Source organism: Falco punctatus, assembly GCF_963210335.1.
Source record: "Falco punctatus genome assembly, chromosome: Z".
Taxonomy (NCBI): Eukaryota; Metazoa; Chordata; class Aves; order Falconiformes; family Falconidae; genus Falco; species Falco punctatus.
The window spans coordinates 19,657,638-19,674,348 of NC_137586.1; the positions used below are offsets into that span (position 1 = coordinate 19,657,638).

The 16,711-nt window shown below is 37.9% G+C and overlaps 1 protein-coding gene across 1 annotated transcript in view; it reads left to right on the forward strand.

Moving 5' to 3' along the window:
• MTREX (Mtr4 exosome RNA helicase) overlaps positions 1-16,711 on the forward strand; it is a 50,071-nt gene that overhangs the window by 13,271 nt on the left and 20,089 nt on the right. Inside the window, exons 13-15 of the mRNA XM_080373100.1 lie at positions 3-113; positions 1,163-1,264; positions 2,728-2,853. Of these exons, the coding sequence (XP_080229226.1) occupies positions 3-113; positions 1,163-1,264; positions 2,728-2,853 (339 nt within the window). The remainder of the gene's footprint in view (positions 1-2; positions 114-1,162; positions 1,265-2,727; positions 2,854-16,711) is intronic.

A 16,711-nucleotide genomic window follows, 5' to 3' on the forward strand; every position in this document is an offset into this window, starting at 1 on the left:
AGGTTGAGCACGTACTTCCTCTTCTGAAGCGAGGAATTGGTATCCATCATGGAGGTCTGCTTCCTATCTTAAAAGAAACCATAGAAATTCTTTTCTCTGAGGGCTTAATAAAGGTATGTATTTTATGTCCACATTTAGGTTTTTCTCTGTGTGAATCCACAGTCAGTAATCCTGAAAAACTGAGAAGTATGTCTTAGCTCAGAACGTACACTAGTATTATACTGGAGATCTTGACAACTCCTTGACTGAAAAAGGTGAAAGAGTCAGTACACATGGCAAACTGAAAAACGCTTTGTGTCTTGAATGCAGGAAGCATAAAGCTTAGTACTTATAAAAAAAATTGTTTTAACATTGTGTGGACCAGTAAGTAGGCAATTTCAAGAAGAGCTACAGATACATGAAGGGAAGTCCCCATTTTGTGGATCTGCGTACCTGGTTCTGCAAACGCACACAGCACCTCTGGAAGCATGTGGCTGTTCCAATGGCACAGATTTAATTCATGTAATTGATTTCAGCTCCCTTCCCTTGAAAAATGCAAATACTTGCATAAATGCCTCCACCTTTATCTGAAAAAACCCTAAAAAACAATTCTTGAACCTCATGTGGGGTTTTGTCTCCTCTATAAGGAGAAAGATGTGTTGTGTTAGTGCACAATTACAGCTTTAGTTTTAAGTGTTCCAGGTTTTATTCTAAAGTATTAATATTTACAATATCTAACTTTTAGTATTTTCTGCCACAATTTTATGATATATTTTGTTCCTATAAACGACTGTAGACATTAACCAAGCTGCTTGTTGGTTGCCCTAATACATATACATTCAGAAAAATCTGACCTTAGATGAAAGTTCTGGGGGTTTGGGGGGAAATTTTTTGGAAATTAACAATTATTTTTCATTAATATAATTTGCACGCCTTGTGTTTTTCCTTTGAGTCTTTTACATGGTCCCATATAACTAGTTTTTACATTTTCCCAGAGGAAATAAGGGCAGGCGGAAAGAATGTTTCTGGTCCAGTTTTCAGCTATTGAATGCACGTATGTTCCCATGTTCACTGTATATAAGTAGTAAAATCTGGAGAGGTTTTGTGTAGCAATTTCTGACTACTTGCACATTTGCTTAAGAGTCTTTGGTTTTGCTTGCTTAACTTTAGTTTGTTTGTTTAGGCCTTATTTGCAACAGAGACTTTTGCTATGGGAATTAATATGCCAGCCAGGACTGTGCTATTTACGAGTGCCAGCAAATTTGACGGAAAAGATTTCCGATGGGTAAGTGAAAAACAGGTTCTGTTGAATAAATGAATTGCATTATTTAAACCTTACTAGCCTTAAATTTACTCTTGACTTACCCACTTCAATGTAGTAGAATACATTTCTTTTCTTTCAGAAATCTTTGTTCACTAATTCATTCATAATTAGCATACAAATTCTTGAAGAGTATTCAGATTATGCATGAAATTATTTATTTTAATATATACAGCAAAAGGGTGTCAAACAGGTTAGCAGTAAACATTGGATTAGACTAAGACTTCTTCACAACTTGTCTAAAACTGTGAGACCCAGTTGTTTTCTTCTGTGTCAGAGGAGTGTGGGGAATAATTGGGCTCAGTATCATATCATAATGATGACTAAATTCAGGTTTTGACAGACCCAAGAAAAGAGATCATTTACCTCTGGAGAGTATTGATCTGTTACAGCAGACTATTTTGGGTAGCGCACAGAAAGACAGAAACGGGTGAAGGAGAGAGAGGTTGTTTGCTGGAAAGCAAATAGTTTTAAAGTTTTAAACGTTAAAACCAGCTATGTGAATCACATGTAAATGGTAATAAGGGTGTACAAGTCATCACAGCAAAACTTCGTAGGTAAGTGTCATGGTTCATCTTTCAGAGCCGGGAAAATTGAGATAAACAGGATGAGTGACTTGACTTGTGCGTTGTGAAGTAAACATCTCTTCAGTCTTAGTTTAGGCTGTTCAGTTTCATGATTCATTCAGTCTGATTGCATGCCCTTAAGATGTATGTGAGGATGAGGTACCTTTGAGCTATCAGATATGTGGAACTCCTGCTTTAAAAATGATACAGCATGGTTGACTTAAGTAGTTTTTGAGATTTGACTTAAAGTGAAACTCAGGAAGTTGTGAGGAATGCAGGTTCCACAGATGACATGACCCCCTATTTTATAACCTATGGAGACAAAGGGAGCCGGTTACAGCTGGCTTTTGTCCATGTCCCAGTCCTTTATAACCTCTTCAGTTTCATGGTTAGTAGGCATTAAGAATAAAGCAGCTCTTGCTAGGTATCAGTGTGTTAATGATACATTTGAATCGATCAAATGAAGTGATAGTATTATTTGAAGATGGTGAAGGTGCCTTGTGAGTATCTTGAAGATGTATATTATATTTTAATAAATCTCCACCATGCCCAGCAACCTTCCATCACATAAGACATTAGTAAAATGTGTTTTATGTTTATTAAAATGACGCACTGTGCTATGGAAATTATTGTAGCTATGGGAGCATTAGATAACTTAGCTGCTGACATACAGTTTTCATAGTCATGGATTTTTCCTAGTAGTTTAATAATCAGCTTATGAGTAATGAATTCAACATGTGAAAAGTTCATGTCTTAGTACACATCACGGTCATTTACTGTATAATTGTAAATAGCACTTTATATGTTCTTGCAATTTTTCTAATATTTGTTAATTTTTTTCTTTTTCTCATGTTATCCTAGATATCCTCAGGTGAATACATTCAAATGTCAGGTCGTGCAGGACGCCGAGGTATGGATGACAGAGGAATAGTAATTCTTATGGTGGATGAAAAAATGAGTCCAACAATTGGCAAGCAGCTTTTGAAGGTAGGAAAGAAGATGGGGGTTTTCTTTATCCTCTCCACTAAGGTTATGCTCATTCGAGTAATGCAAAATTACCTATCTAGAAAAAAAAAGTAGTTAGATCATGCAGGTAGGAGATGACAGCTCCTAAAACGAGTATGGGCTTTCACTGAATTCTCATTAAAGCAGGAGTTTCTGTTGTGAAACAAAATTAGAAGACTATTATCATCCTTCTCTGTATAAAAGGGTTCTCAGGCAGGAGAGGTAGAATTATATCCTGTTTCCTAGTGATATCACTACCACTGCAGAGTTCTGTTTGTTTCTTGCTGACAGCAGTCAGTTCAGGGATATTGCTGAACTTGAAAAGGTTTGCTGAGCATTCACAAGAATTATTAAAGGCTTGGTTCTGTGGTGAAGTAAAACTTGGTTAATGTACTTTTCAGTGTAATAGACAAACTGGACAATGTTATGCAAAAAATAAGATAAATATGGTAAATAAGAGTGAGATGGCTGTCAGTGAGCTAAAATTAACTATGGAGAAAATAATAGTGCTTATAGGAAACTTTGAGGTTTGGAAATCAAGAGGCTGAAAAAAAACGCTCTTGCAGTTGAGATGGGCATTAGATAATAAGGCTTCCCCAAACTGTAATGGAAGTTGTTACAGATTATTACAGTAATACCCTCTTGCTTTAGAACTGGAATGTGAAACATTGCACTCACTACACTTCTGTTTAAACTCCATGGCAAAAATAACCATAAGGAAGCATATGTTCTGGTGTGCGTGTTGCCTAGCTTAGGTTGCTTATGTTAGTTGTGCACACACGTTAAAATTGAAAACTTGGAGGTGTTCTCTGCATGCTATTCAGGAGCTTGTAGCCTTGGTACAAGTAGCAGGTCATTTGTGTTAAAATGGCACTTATGGTACTGTTAAAGTTTGTTTAAATTGTGGGAATCGCCTGTTTTGCTGGTTGACTGGACACCAAGTGAAAAGGAAACTGCACAATGTGATAAAAGAGCAGTAGGAGCCAAGCAAATCATTACTGCAAAGCATTACAGAGTGAAGAAAAGGATACATCACCAGCTACCACCTTAACATCATCCAGGCCCACTTTGGCTGGGAAGCTCCATTGCAGCCAGCACCAGGAGTAACTGGGAAAATTCCTGTGCTGTGTGTCCACCTGTAGGTGAGGCTTCTGGCCCAGTCCTGGAGCTTGCCCACCTTTAAACTCAGTAAAAAAACCCTAATTGTTTACACACCTGGCTGTCGCAACACTCTCTAAACTAGCAGGCTGCAACAAGATCTTTTACCATCTCATACCAACATACTCCTCATGCCAGTCCCTCTGCTGCCTTCTCCTAGTCTCTCCTCATCCAGGGCACGCTCTGTCTCTTCTCTCTGCTTCTTCCTCCTCTCCCTTCCTCAGCAGCTCTCTTCCTTGGCTGTCCAACCCCTTAACAGAACCAGCCACAGCTGTACCTGGTCTACATCAGCCAACCCACCGCTCCTGAAGCCAGCCCACAGCTGTGTATTACCAATGTTAATTAACCCAGCTTCATTCCTCTACAATTCCCCCCCTCCCCTTTTTTTTTGTCTTCTTAATATTTCATGCCTTATGTTTTTAACAATCATCACAACCTTTTTACAAATAAACTTTTCATACAGTCCGGGCAGCTTGTCCCTGAACTCTTTTTTTTCTTCTTAGCATTTCATGCCTTCCGTATTTAACAATCATCACAAGTTTTTCACAAATAAACTTCTCATGCAGTCCAGACAATTTGTCCCTGAACTTACACACATATCCCTTCTTCAATTTTATCTTGGGCTTTTCAGCTTCTGGGGGCTGATCATCTTTCTTCTCATCTGCTTTCTTGAAATCTGGGATTTTGTTTTCTTCAGAGTGGGATTCTGATGAACTTACTGCCTCGTCTTTTCACCTCTTGGGTCACACCGGACAGTAACCTGAATGAGCTATCAACAGCAGATCTAGAATACAGTACTAATACATTACTCCATGTTCCAACAAGCTTCTCCGCATCTTGTGGTCACTCATTTTTTTTACAACTGGAGACACCTTCAACGAGTACGTAAACACCGGCAAGAATACCACCAGGCTCAGCAGCAGCAGCAACAGCGGGAGCTGCCCACAGCACCATGCTGCTCCCGTGCCTTCCCCCAGCACACCATCATCGCTGTCTGGCCAGACCTGCTCTGGACCCACCACTGCTGTGGGGCTGCTGCCATGTCTGGCCATGTACTCCACTGCTATTGCCCATTACCCTCAGTCTCTTAACTCCACGGCAGTCAGGCTTCCTTGTCTTTGACCCCAATGGCTCACCTTTACTGGCATCTGATCCAGATCCCCAGGCTCTTCCCGCCTATCTCAACGTGATCTGGATCGCAGGCTATCCCCGCCTGTCTCCGCTACATTGGGCACCACCATCACTGTTCAGAAGTTCAGACATCCCCCAGCACAGCCATCACTGCTGTCATCACTCAGTACACTCAGTCTCATAATCTGAAGGGCCTCACACGGGGCATCAGTTGTCACAGCACTCTCTAAACTAGCGGGCTGCAACAAGGTCTTTTACCATCTCATACCAACATACTCCTCATACCAGTCCCTCTGCTGCCTTCTCCTAGTCTCTCCTCATCCTGGGCATGTGTTCTCTCTCTTCTCTCTGCTTCTGCCTTGTCTCTTCCTTGGCTGCCCAACCCCTTAACAGAACCAGCCACAGCTGCACCTGGTCTACATCAGCCGACCCACCGCCCCTGAAGCCAGCCCACAGCTGCATATTACCAATGTTAATTAACCCAGCTTCATTCCTCTACAGCTAGCATATGTAAACTTTTAACTTTAGGCTAAGTGCAGGTGTGCACTATCTCATGATTTGTAAGGTTCACACATGACAGGGACATTGGCCAGACACCCGAGTATGGTGGAGTTACTGCCATGACACAGCTACACAGTATTTATTGTCTGGATGGTCCTGCTCATATCTTGCTGGTTCAGGGGGCTCAAGGCAAATACCACCTGCTCATTGAAGTTGTCCTTGAGCTGCCTGAGCTCCCTGTCCAAGATAAGCGATCCCTAATTAAAGCCACAGACTTTTTCATAAGAAGTAGTCAATTTAATAAATTTTTACCACATTGCCTTAAGTCACAATCAGGGTATGTTAATAAAAAGTGTATTCGTTACCAAAAAAAATTGGATGCCAGTATTTCTCTATTTTGGGATGAAGAACGAAGGGAAACATATATATGCCTGCTGTTAGTTACACAGATGTGGATTTTTTCATGTGTGTCTTGCTCCGTCAGTGCTACCTGTTAATTCATAATAAATGTATACATTAAACTGCTGTTATACACAAGGAATGTTCACCTTATAAAAGTCAGAATTTTTGTGAATGCTGCATTATGGCTAACTAACCAGAAATCAGTAAAATAAGCAGTTTCAAAAATACTGAAACTATTCATGTATGGGAGCATTAGGTTTTGAAATTATTTCTTAGTCTTGATTCAATTTCTGTTTTCTTAGTGGAGTGGACATTTATTTGTTTACATAAACAATGCATGGGTACATCTCTTGCAATGTATGAGTACTAAGTATTTTAACTGGATTTTTGTGAATTTTTAAGATTATGTAAAATGAGTTGTAATTTTGTGGCATAGTTCTTGAAATACTTTATACATTTGTACTTTCACAGCTGAAAAATTAAACATCAGGAGATACAAAATGAGAGAACACTCCTTATGTATTTTTTTTTTTTTTAACATTGTAACATGTAACAAGTAAACATTGATTTTGTTTACTTGTAATCTATAGTTTATAAAGAATATCCCCCAAAAGTTAATTGTATGAAATAATTGTAAATAGCTTAATAACAATTGATGTTTTAATTATTTATGTTCAGACTTTTGACATTACTCTGTCAGCTCAACTGTTCAGAAATTGTTTTAAGTTCAGTAGTTTGAGAACTATAGAACTCAATCTGCCTGAATTAAGACAAAAAAAGAAATAGTAGATCACTTTTTTGATACTGTCTCTGGCCTTTTTAATCGATTTTAAGGAAATTATAAAGAGTATTTCCTTTATTGAAACTATAAGCCCTTTGATTATTTTTTTCCTCCTTTTGAATTATAGGAAACAAAAGGGGAAAATAATGGCAGCTTTTTTGCTCCCTGTATTATGTCTTGATTCTTCTCCACTGATGTTAATAATTTTATTCCATTAGTTTTTCATGCTTTTATAATCTTTTAGAAGGTGAGCAGTACAACATGAAAAGTACTTCTTAATTTCCTTTTTAAATACAAAACACTTACAAGAAATTTCATGATGAAGCAGGCCAAGGATGTATACAGACTAACATTTCTTGAATATTCATATTTTGTATTCATTATTAAGTGTGTCTGACAGTTAGTAGTAAGATCGTGATCATGTCTTGTGGTAGTAGTTTGCTGCCACATGAAGTATTGTGGCTTAGCTGCAGGGTAAGCTAAAGATTTATAGGGAGTACTTCAGAAGAAATAAATTAGCCATATTGAGAATGATAGGACATTTACACAGGACATTTTTATCATAGCTCTTCAACCCCAATGATGTCTGATCCAAACCAGTTACTGAATACTAGAGCAAAACGTCTAGGAATAATGTTATCAGCTGCCTACCGCTGCGATTAGCGAACTAAGAGCTTTGAGTATGTTTCAGTATCAGCAGTATTGCTGCAGCTGTGCTGTTTGGCTATCAAACTGTGTCATTGCACCATTGTGTACAGTACTTCAACTGAAGTTCCAAGTTCAGGTCTTAGATGGAGTTCTTAAGAGGCATATTTGTAAATATTTATTAAACTCAGTAACATGCATTTGTCTTCTGCAGTGTAACTAGGTTATTTTGTTTATCCTTGGCATTTATTTGTCCACTGGATAGTTAGTAAACTGGTGACTTGCACAGATCTTTAAAACTAAATGCTTACAACACTGTTGGATAGTGTTCTGATGACAGTAAATTACACTTTTACATTTGCATAATACTAAGAGGTATGTGATAGAAAATTTTTATTTGTTTCCTTAATTAAAATCTTCAGCTATGGTAGGTTAGTTTAGGTAGGAAGCAGAAAACTTCCCTTTGATGCTAAGTGGATGGCCTTTGAAACTGAGCAGCATTCCCTCTAGCTGGAATTTGACCATGTTACAAGCATGTATTCCCACAGAATTATTGAACAGTGTTTCTCTGAAAGGCAAAAATCTTAAGCTAATTATGTTATGGAAGTGAATGTTGGTATAAGTAGAGAAAATATGCTAATGTAAGTGGGCTTTTGAGTGTATCAGTTCTTTGCGTCTACTTACTCCCTCACAGAAGTTAGATGGACTGAAAAAATAAAAGAAAATATTAATCTAGCCAGATAAAATACACAGTATTATGCTTTTCTTGTCATTTGCATATGGAAAATAAAGTGCACTGATGCCAAGCTGTAGGAGATACTCCACTAGCTACATCTGGCTTCTTGGCAGGGCCTTCACTTATGGAGTTGGCAGTATGGTGCTTATTTGGCCTGTACGCTGCTATTAGACATCCATCTGGTCTTTTTGTATTTTATTTTGACTCTTAGGTTGTTTTATTGTACTAAATAATAAACAGGATAGCAATTCAGACAGTTTAATACTTATCTTCCTGCCTGCTTGCACGGCTCTCTCATATGACCACTGTGCAGTTTTTGGAAAGTTTCTTAATTTTGAAAGGACAAATCATGGTTCCCTTATAATTGAGGCAGCATCATTAGTTAGTTTGTGCTTTAATCATCTGCTGTGTATCACATACGGCTGTTCCTTTCAGGCTCCCAAGTATAATGAAAATTCTAGTTACCATGAAAAGTAGTATTTACATAAAAATAAATAAATTTATGCTGATCAGGAATAAATGTAAGATTATAAAAGCTGAGGCAGTGATGAGAAGCTCCAATGCTACAAGAGGAAGCTTCTGGAACAGTAGCTATCTGATAAAATTGCTGTAATTTAGTACTTTTGCATAAGCATGGCTACCTGTCTCCAAGGGGAATTAATAATAAGCCTTGGGCACCAGTGTAATTTTGTGTGGATTTCTAACACAGAAAGTGTAACAAGCAACTACAGCTCTTGCCTGGGTCGTGAGAAATGCCTTGGTCACGTAATACTATAAAAAACTGTGATAAATCAGAATTCAGGAAGACCGTTGGTTAATGTTTTATGCAGAAGTAGCTCACTTAATCTTTGACTGTGAGAATGCTTGTTCCTTTTTTTGGCTTGTCTAGTGTTGACTAGTAGGCCATGGGTCTGCTCCTGTATTGGTCTTTCTGTGTTTTAAGATAAATACAGGTGTCTATGCTCTTGAATTGGGTTGAAAAATAGTAAAACTTTAAAAATCACGTAATGTAAAAAGTGTAGGTTCTATTTTAGTGCTTGGGGTTTTGGGCACTTTTTTTTGTTGTTGTTGTTAGGTAAATTTATGACAGTCCAAAACTTTAGTCTGTTACTCTAAAAATACCCATATGCATTAACATCATATTCTTAAAATTATTTGTGTGGTTTTGTTCAAATGATCTCCTTTGACTGGTACATAGAAAACCTTTCCAGTGAATGGGATTTTTTTTTTTTTTCAGATGGTAAGATTGATTCTGTTACATTGAGTTGTCATTTTGCTCTTACAAACTGTACTGAATTTCTACTGTATGATCATGCAAGGTTATTAGCTATGCGTCATGGAAGGCAAGAACAGGGAGCTGCTGACAATCTCTGTAATGAAGCTCAAGGTACAGTCAGATGCAGGCTAGACCATAGCAGTTGTTTAGTCCAGTGTTTGGCAGAATTGGAGCACAGGCTTTTGCAAGAGGGTGTCCTGACACAGTAACTATGAGTAATGTTTTCTTGAACAAAATGTGGTGGCCTGTATTGAAATTGGTATGGAATGATGATGCTTACTACTTCACTTCTATGATAAAGACTCTGCAAAATCTTTAGTAGTGCTGGTTGTCCAGGTTGTACCCCTTTTAAAACTGCAACTGTATGCAGATTTTACATTTACTTTTCCCCAAATGCTTTAAAGATGTTTCTAGAGAAGCAAACTGGTCTTTCAGTTTATTTCCGATTAACTTGTGAGCAAGTACTGACAGCTTTCCATTTAATCTTGTTGGGGACTACACACAAGACAGCAGGCAAGGTCTTCTAATGAGACTGTCTTTGGTGAGCCTTTAGCCCCTCTGCAAACATCAGCTTAACACACAAGTATGATTATAATATTGTACTTTGATTTCACTTAAAGCTTACTCATATGGAGAATAAAAGAACGCTTCAGGATTTGAGAAATTTGCTTAGTTAGTGAGAGAAATAGACTTCAGCTGGAGGTTGGCACTAATGGTTGTTGGAAAAGCCATTGGAAAATCTAAAGAAGTAGATTGTCACTCATGGTTTTGAGGATACTATAATGTTCTTTCTCATCTAAAGTTGTAACTTTAGCTGTTTCAGTGGGATTCTCATCTTTTTGGATACTTTTATTAAAATTCACATAAAAATAATTTTATATGTGAAAACTTTATTTTTATTGTAAACTGCTGAACTTTTCTTATGAAGCTGCAGAACTTTTCCAGGCTTCATTTTAGGAAATTACTTCACTTCTATCTTTAAAGTTAACAAGATTTTAACATGAAATTATGGAGACAATTCAGCTGGTCTAAGGGAAACAGATACTCAAATGCCGTCATGAACAGGGCCACAGTTTTCTGGATAATGATGCAAACCAACAGATGGAAGAGAACAGCAAATAGTTCTTCTCGTGATGTTTGCAACCAAAATGTGGTAGGATGGGGTGCCATATGGCATGTAAAATAGTTAGTCACTCTTGAGCTTCACCTCAGGCTTTTCCAGAGCCAGTAGGACTGAGCCAACTGGTATTACTCATTATTTGTGGTTGTTGCTTGTTAATATCACAGGTTACTTGAAGTTTTATTAGGTCAGTCTGTGGAAAGCAATTTCCCTCTGACTGAGCGATTTTTCTGAAATTTTCTTCTGCTTTGCTAAACTCATCACTACAAATGTAAATGTATTTTAACGGATTAAGCTATATTTTTTGCTTTGCCTTCCTATTCTTAAACCAAAAAAGGTAAGTGTGAGATGAACAGAAGACAAAGTTCTTTTTTGAATTTATTTTTATGTTCACTTTTTGTAGAGGTATATAGTCTTTGCTAGGGCACACATTTCCTTTAAGTTAAAATGTACCGCATATTTACTGAAATTGTAAATTGTCACATCACTGACCTGATACCTGTAGTCACAAATCTGAAGCCAATGAGTGCTGCAGATCTCTGCTAGCTTCTGAGTACATATAGATACCTTTTTTTTTTTCCATTTCAGCTTTCTTTGAATACATACAACTTAAAAGGAGCAAAATTATTCTCTCAAATGTGTTCTGCAAATACAGTTGTAGTGTTACCAGGCCAGCTCAGATCCAAAAGAATGATTGTACAGTACGATGTTGAATGCATGTTAAATTACCTTTCCCCCCACTGTCCATTTGTGTTCTGTGCAGAGCAAGTCGTGTAGCAGTGCTATGGTCCCAGTTTGGGGGAGGGCCAATTTTAAAATTTTTAAGTTAAAGTATGACATTTGTGTTGTATAAAATATTTGTAGTTTAAAATACTTGCTTGAGAGTTTAAATACTGCTTTGTTAATTTGGGATGCCTTGGTACAGGTGTGTAGGATTTTTTGTATATTTTTCTGTGTTCAGTTCAGAAAGAAGACAGAGGCTTAGGAGAAGAACAGAACTTGGAGTTAGCAGCCTGAAGTAGAACTAAGGATAGTTACAATGGTAGGAGCTACTGTATTAGAGAGGGTAGATGACTGAAAAGTTCTGTCATTCAGAACTAACTTCAGCCAGCGGTAGTTGCATGCAAGAGAAATCAAGATACATTTTTTCCCTTTTAAGTTTATTACTACAACTGGAGCCTTTGTGCAACCCAATCCTGAGGTATTTTCATTGGTAAAGCCTGCTAAAGCAGTCTTTGGTTACCCACAGTGGCTTCTGTTTGTGTTGGTGCAACTGTTTTTGGGGCAAAGCAGTGAGCCAGATTGGTAATAAATTTCTGCTTAAAATAGCTGCTTATCATAGTCTATTAAAAATAACCTTGCAGAAGGTGTTTTTACTGGTTTTGCAGTCAGGGTAATGTAGCTCAGGATAATCCTGTTATCATTGTAACTACTCGGTCTTTTTTGGCATTTCTGATAGAGACCTGATTATTCATGTGGTAACTGTATCATTGATATATGGAAAAAATTGTGCTGTTAATTAATATTTCACTGGAGGTATTCCTATGTCTTAAAGATGTATCAAGCAGCCACTTGCATTTTTATTTAATGAGGCGTTTCATGTAAATTTGTGATGGCAGCTGTCACAGACACATAAGTGTACATATTTCCCTCTTATGAGGAAAAAGGTGAGATACCTTTTGAGTATCATCAATGTATTCTGTTCTTTGCTGTTATCATAAAGCACTTCATTGTTTTCTCTTTTGGAAACTCATTCATTCAGCTTATTTCTGGAAACACTGATAAGCAAATGAAACTGTCAGTGAACCAGATGGCTTAAAATATGTCCTGTAGTGTATCTGATTTGTGGCATTATGAAAGATACTTTATTGTTGCTTTGCAGGTTGTGTCTTTCTTCTTTGTTAGCCCATAAGGTCCCTGTTCAGTTTCAGACAGTATTTGCCATCTTGTGTTCTCTGTGCAAACTTTGTACACGTTTTCCATGACAGGCTGGAGAGCAGGAAAGTTATGTGCAAAATCTGTTCCCTCACTGCATGGGAACAGTTTTAAAAATGTAAATATTTTTCTCCCGCTGTAAGAGAAAACAGGGAGAGTAACCCTTACCAAATGTACATCTTGCTCAACACAACATGCCATAATGCAGCAATGACAGCTCTTGCATCTCTGGTTAGACAAGGCTTCCAAGTATTTATAGTAATAAAAAAAAGTGAAAAAACCCTGTGAATATCCATTCCAGGCACTGATCTTTGTCCTTCCCAATCTTTATATCTTTCTAGTTTATGTGGGCCAGAAATGGTAGGACTGGGAAATGCTGAATGCCCTGTTGGGTGATTTGCTTGTGATAAGGAGATACTCTATTCTGAAGTTCTTGGCAGTTAAACAGGGTACAATGTATAGCGGCTATAATTTTCACATAGTTCTTGACTAAATTATTTCTGTAGTGAATTGTTTATGATTATGTTCTTGATTTTTAACATTATCAGCTTAAACCAGTCATTCTTTTGCAATCCAAATCTTGGAAGACTTGAAAGGGTGCTAAATTTTCTTAAAATTTCTCCAGAAGTAATGTGGTTGCAAGTGCACTAAGTAGGCTATTAATTTCAGTTGATACATCGAAGCTGTTCTCATGTATCCAGGCACTTCTTATCCAGGGGGATAGAAAAGCTTGCAAAATCATCCTGTTTTTCTAAAAATACTCAGAAAAAAATATGTTGCTACTGTCCGTTGAAGATTTGGGGTGGCAGGACCACCCTCTTTGAAGGGGTGTGAAGGAGGATTACTGGCAGAAAGGAGGCCAGAGAGCTGGGATGGTACTTCTCCAACAGCAATAAAGCTGTGGGCACAACGTGTGTTTGAAAGTGACTTACTGATGTCTGTTCAAGGCAGCCTTTCTCATCAACTTTTGTTGCAGCTCAGATCAGTTAAGCTTTTGCCCCATTTTCTGCGTGAGTGGTTGGTAGTTCTTCCTCTCTCTAATATGGAGGTTTTCCTCTGGAGGCAAGGGAGAGGCTTCCCCAGAGACAGAACTTGGGACAGATGATTGCGTACTCTGGCTTGTTGAAGAAAAGATTGATGAATTATGAAGGGAGGATCTATGGTAGAGAGTGGGCTAAATGTCCCACACATGCTTCAGAATATTTTTAAGAAAGTAAGAATGAAAAAACAAATCGATCTGGGAGCTGGTGGCACAGGGCATGAGTAGAGAAAGGGATTGCAAGAGGAGCAAACCATCATGGAAAAAATGTAAGTTAAACTGATTTGCCTATTACTGTGTCTTAGCAGCAAGCAAAATCCAGGATAGTTGAGCACTTTATAGTGTGTAGGCTCTTTGAGAGGAAGTTAGGAAAGGAAGGCCCACCTTTTCCATTTTCTTCTCAGTAATGTAGCCCATGTTCTTTTCCCTCCTGTTTTCCCTTCCTTCAGCCGTATGTATCTGGCAGTTGTCTTTAGGTAACCATTAATTCCCTTTTCAATAATCATTGCAATCTTTATAATTTGCCAGAAGAGGCTGATTGTCTACTCATGTTTTCTGTATACACAGTATAGAACAATGTATTTTTGCTATGTATTTTGCTATGAGGTTTCGTAATGCAGCAGCAAAATCCATACTTTGCTACTAGGTAAATGAAGCAAGGGCATCCAGGTGATTGCTGCCTGTTATATGCAAGTCTGTTCATAGCTTGGGATGGTCGGTAGAGACTAATGCATGCTGCAGAATTCACTGGCAGTGCTGAGGGTGTAGTACAGTAAAGCTACTGTAGTTATGTTTAATTTGGAGAAGTAACAGTTCCAGTTCTCAGAAAAAATAAGCTGCTTAGAACTTTTGATTTTGAATGTAGCCTTGCCTAGAGAACACTGAGAAAACAGAAATTTCCAAAACTTGGAGAAGCATGTGTTTATGAGATGAAGGAACAGGAAGAATTCACAATTTTTGCCAAAAAAATTCATGTTTTAACTGCTTTGTCTTAATAGAATGATCTTCCTTTCAAATTGTAAAATGTTGATCATGTGTTCAAAATAAAAATTGCCACATCAGCAACTGGCTGAAATGCTGCCTTTCAAATAATATCCTTTAAATAGCTAGAGGTTTTTTAGTTTGTTTTTAAATCACTACTTCACAGTTGAGCTATACTGATTTTAAAAAAGCCTTTAAAGTGAATCTGCAGAAATTGTTTGGTCCTTCTTGGCATGTTCCGTGGATATATTATAGTAGTATAAAGTTCTTTTTTTTTCTCCCTTTATGATAGCATTTAAGTGAGAATGTGACACAATTTTATTCTTTCAAATAGTTGATAATCTTGGAAGCGTATAGCTGAGTGATGCCTTAAGGCTATGTAACCTTGTCAGGTATGGAAAGGGGTTCATAGTGGGATCAGAGCAGTCACAGCAGCATTTTGCCGGATCTCCCTCTGCTGGTCTGTAGATAGGCTGCTGGGTGTATTCCAGCTGCTTTATTTGATACCTGGCTACTGCAGTGGACGTTGCTGTAGGAAAGAATCTGACCCACCATTAGCTGACACCGCCGTAATTGCTGTGTTCTTTGTCAGTAAATGCCATTTTTTAAATGGCATTCTCTGTTGTGGAGAAGGCAGCTTTTTAGGGAGTAGTAATTTCTGTTCCCTGTTTATTTAGAAAAATAGACAAGAGCTTGGGTACGTAATCCTTTTATCAGCTCTAAGGAAAAAAGCGGTGTTAAATGTTGGTTAGCGTCAGCAACTGAAGTTCTCTCATCTTTGCTGTATCAGACCAGAGACGTCTGTAGAAACTTGAGCTTTCCTTTGCACACTGCAGTTCAGCTGTTGGTGTCATGCTTGCTGACACATTTGTGTTAGTAGAAACCCATTTGTGGTAATTTCAGAACTGACAGTGTTACTTTAAATACACATGTCATTATCTTATTTAAAAGGTATTTCTGTTATGTGGTACATCACTTGAGGTGAAAACCTACATTTGTATTTATGATCTGCTCATAGATGTGAACTAGAATGACTGAATGAGTCTCTGGCCATGGAAAGCAAAACATGCTTTATCATGTATGATTTATCTTAAGCTTGTTTTACGTGTATTCATATTGATACTTTCTTGGTATAAGCATAAGATGAAGTCTTCTCTGTAAGAGCTGTGTTTTTTCTTGATATGAAATCATGCAGTGAATAGGTTCCTGGGATTTGTAAGGTAATCTCATAAGACTTGTTTCTTATATAAAGCAAATTGGATTACATTCTTAAATCTGCTACATGTGAAGGCATCTTAGATTCAAATTGTCTCTTACTAAATCTGATGTCGGTGCATCTATGGATGTAGTATCAAAATCTGTGACAGCACATTTAAAATTGAAGGGAAAAGGTATATATTATGGTAATGTAGCTTAGAATCCATTACACGTAGCTTGATCTGGGAGAGCACTTGAACTGAATTTCAGCATTTTGCGTATATAAACTAATTGACGTGCGGAATTAGACTCTATAACTCGAAAGTTATAAAGTAGGTATGTTTATTGCGCGCAGATGCACGGGGGATCGCTCCTCCACAAGCGTGCATGCCCGAAGTGACGAACCATCCCACATTTATACAATGAAACAAATGAATATTCAATTAGCGCCTATACATATTTGTTACCTAAACCCCGCTTCGTATGTTAATTAGCTTATCAGTCCGTTTCCTGGAATGTGGTGGTCTTGCAGGTCTTGTAGGTGATTCATGTTCTTGTGACCATCTGATCTTCTTCAGCAAGGAAAGGTGATTCGTGTCCTTGTGACCATCCAATCTTCTCCAGCAAGGAGACTTAGCACTCCCTCCCTCTAGATAGCATTTGAATGTCTCTCATCTTCTCTCATTCTCTTTTAAATAGCCCCTTTGTTAGAGGAAGAAGGGCAGGCGTCTCCTCAAAACTGTAGTTGTCTCCTCAGAGCTGTGTGCCTATGTGACCAGACACCGCACCCATGACTAGTCACCATACACACATTCCTGAGCAGACATATACAATCACAATCGATGTCCATTGTCCCCATTTCACACTATTTCTCCATATCATAATAATCAGTTGTTTTTCTAGTGGCCTATGCTTTTTTTATATTATGCATGATGAGG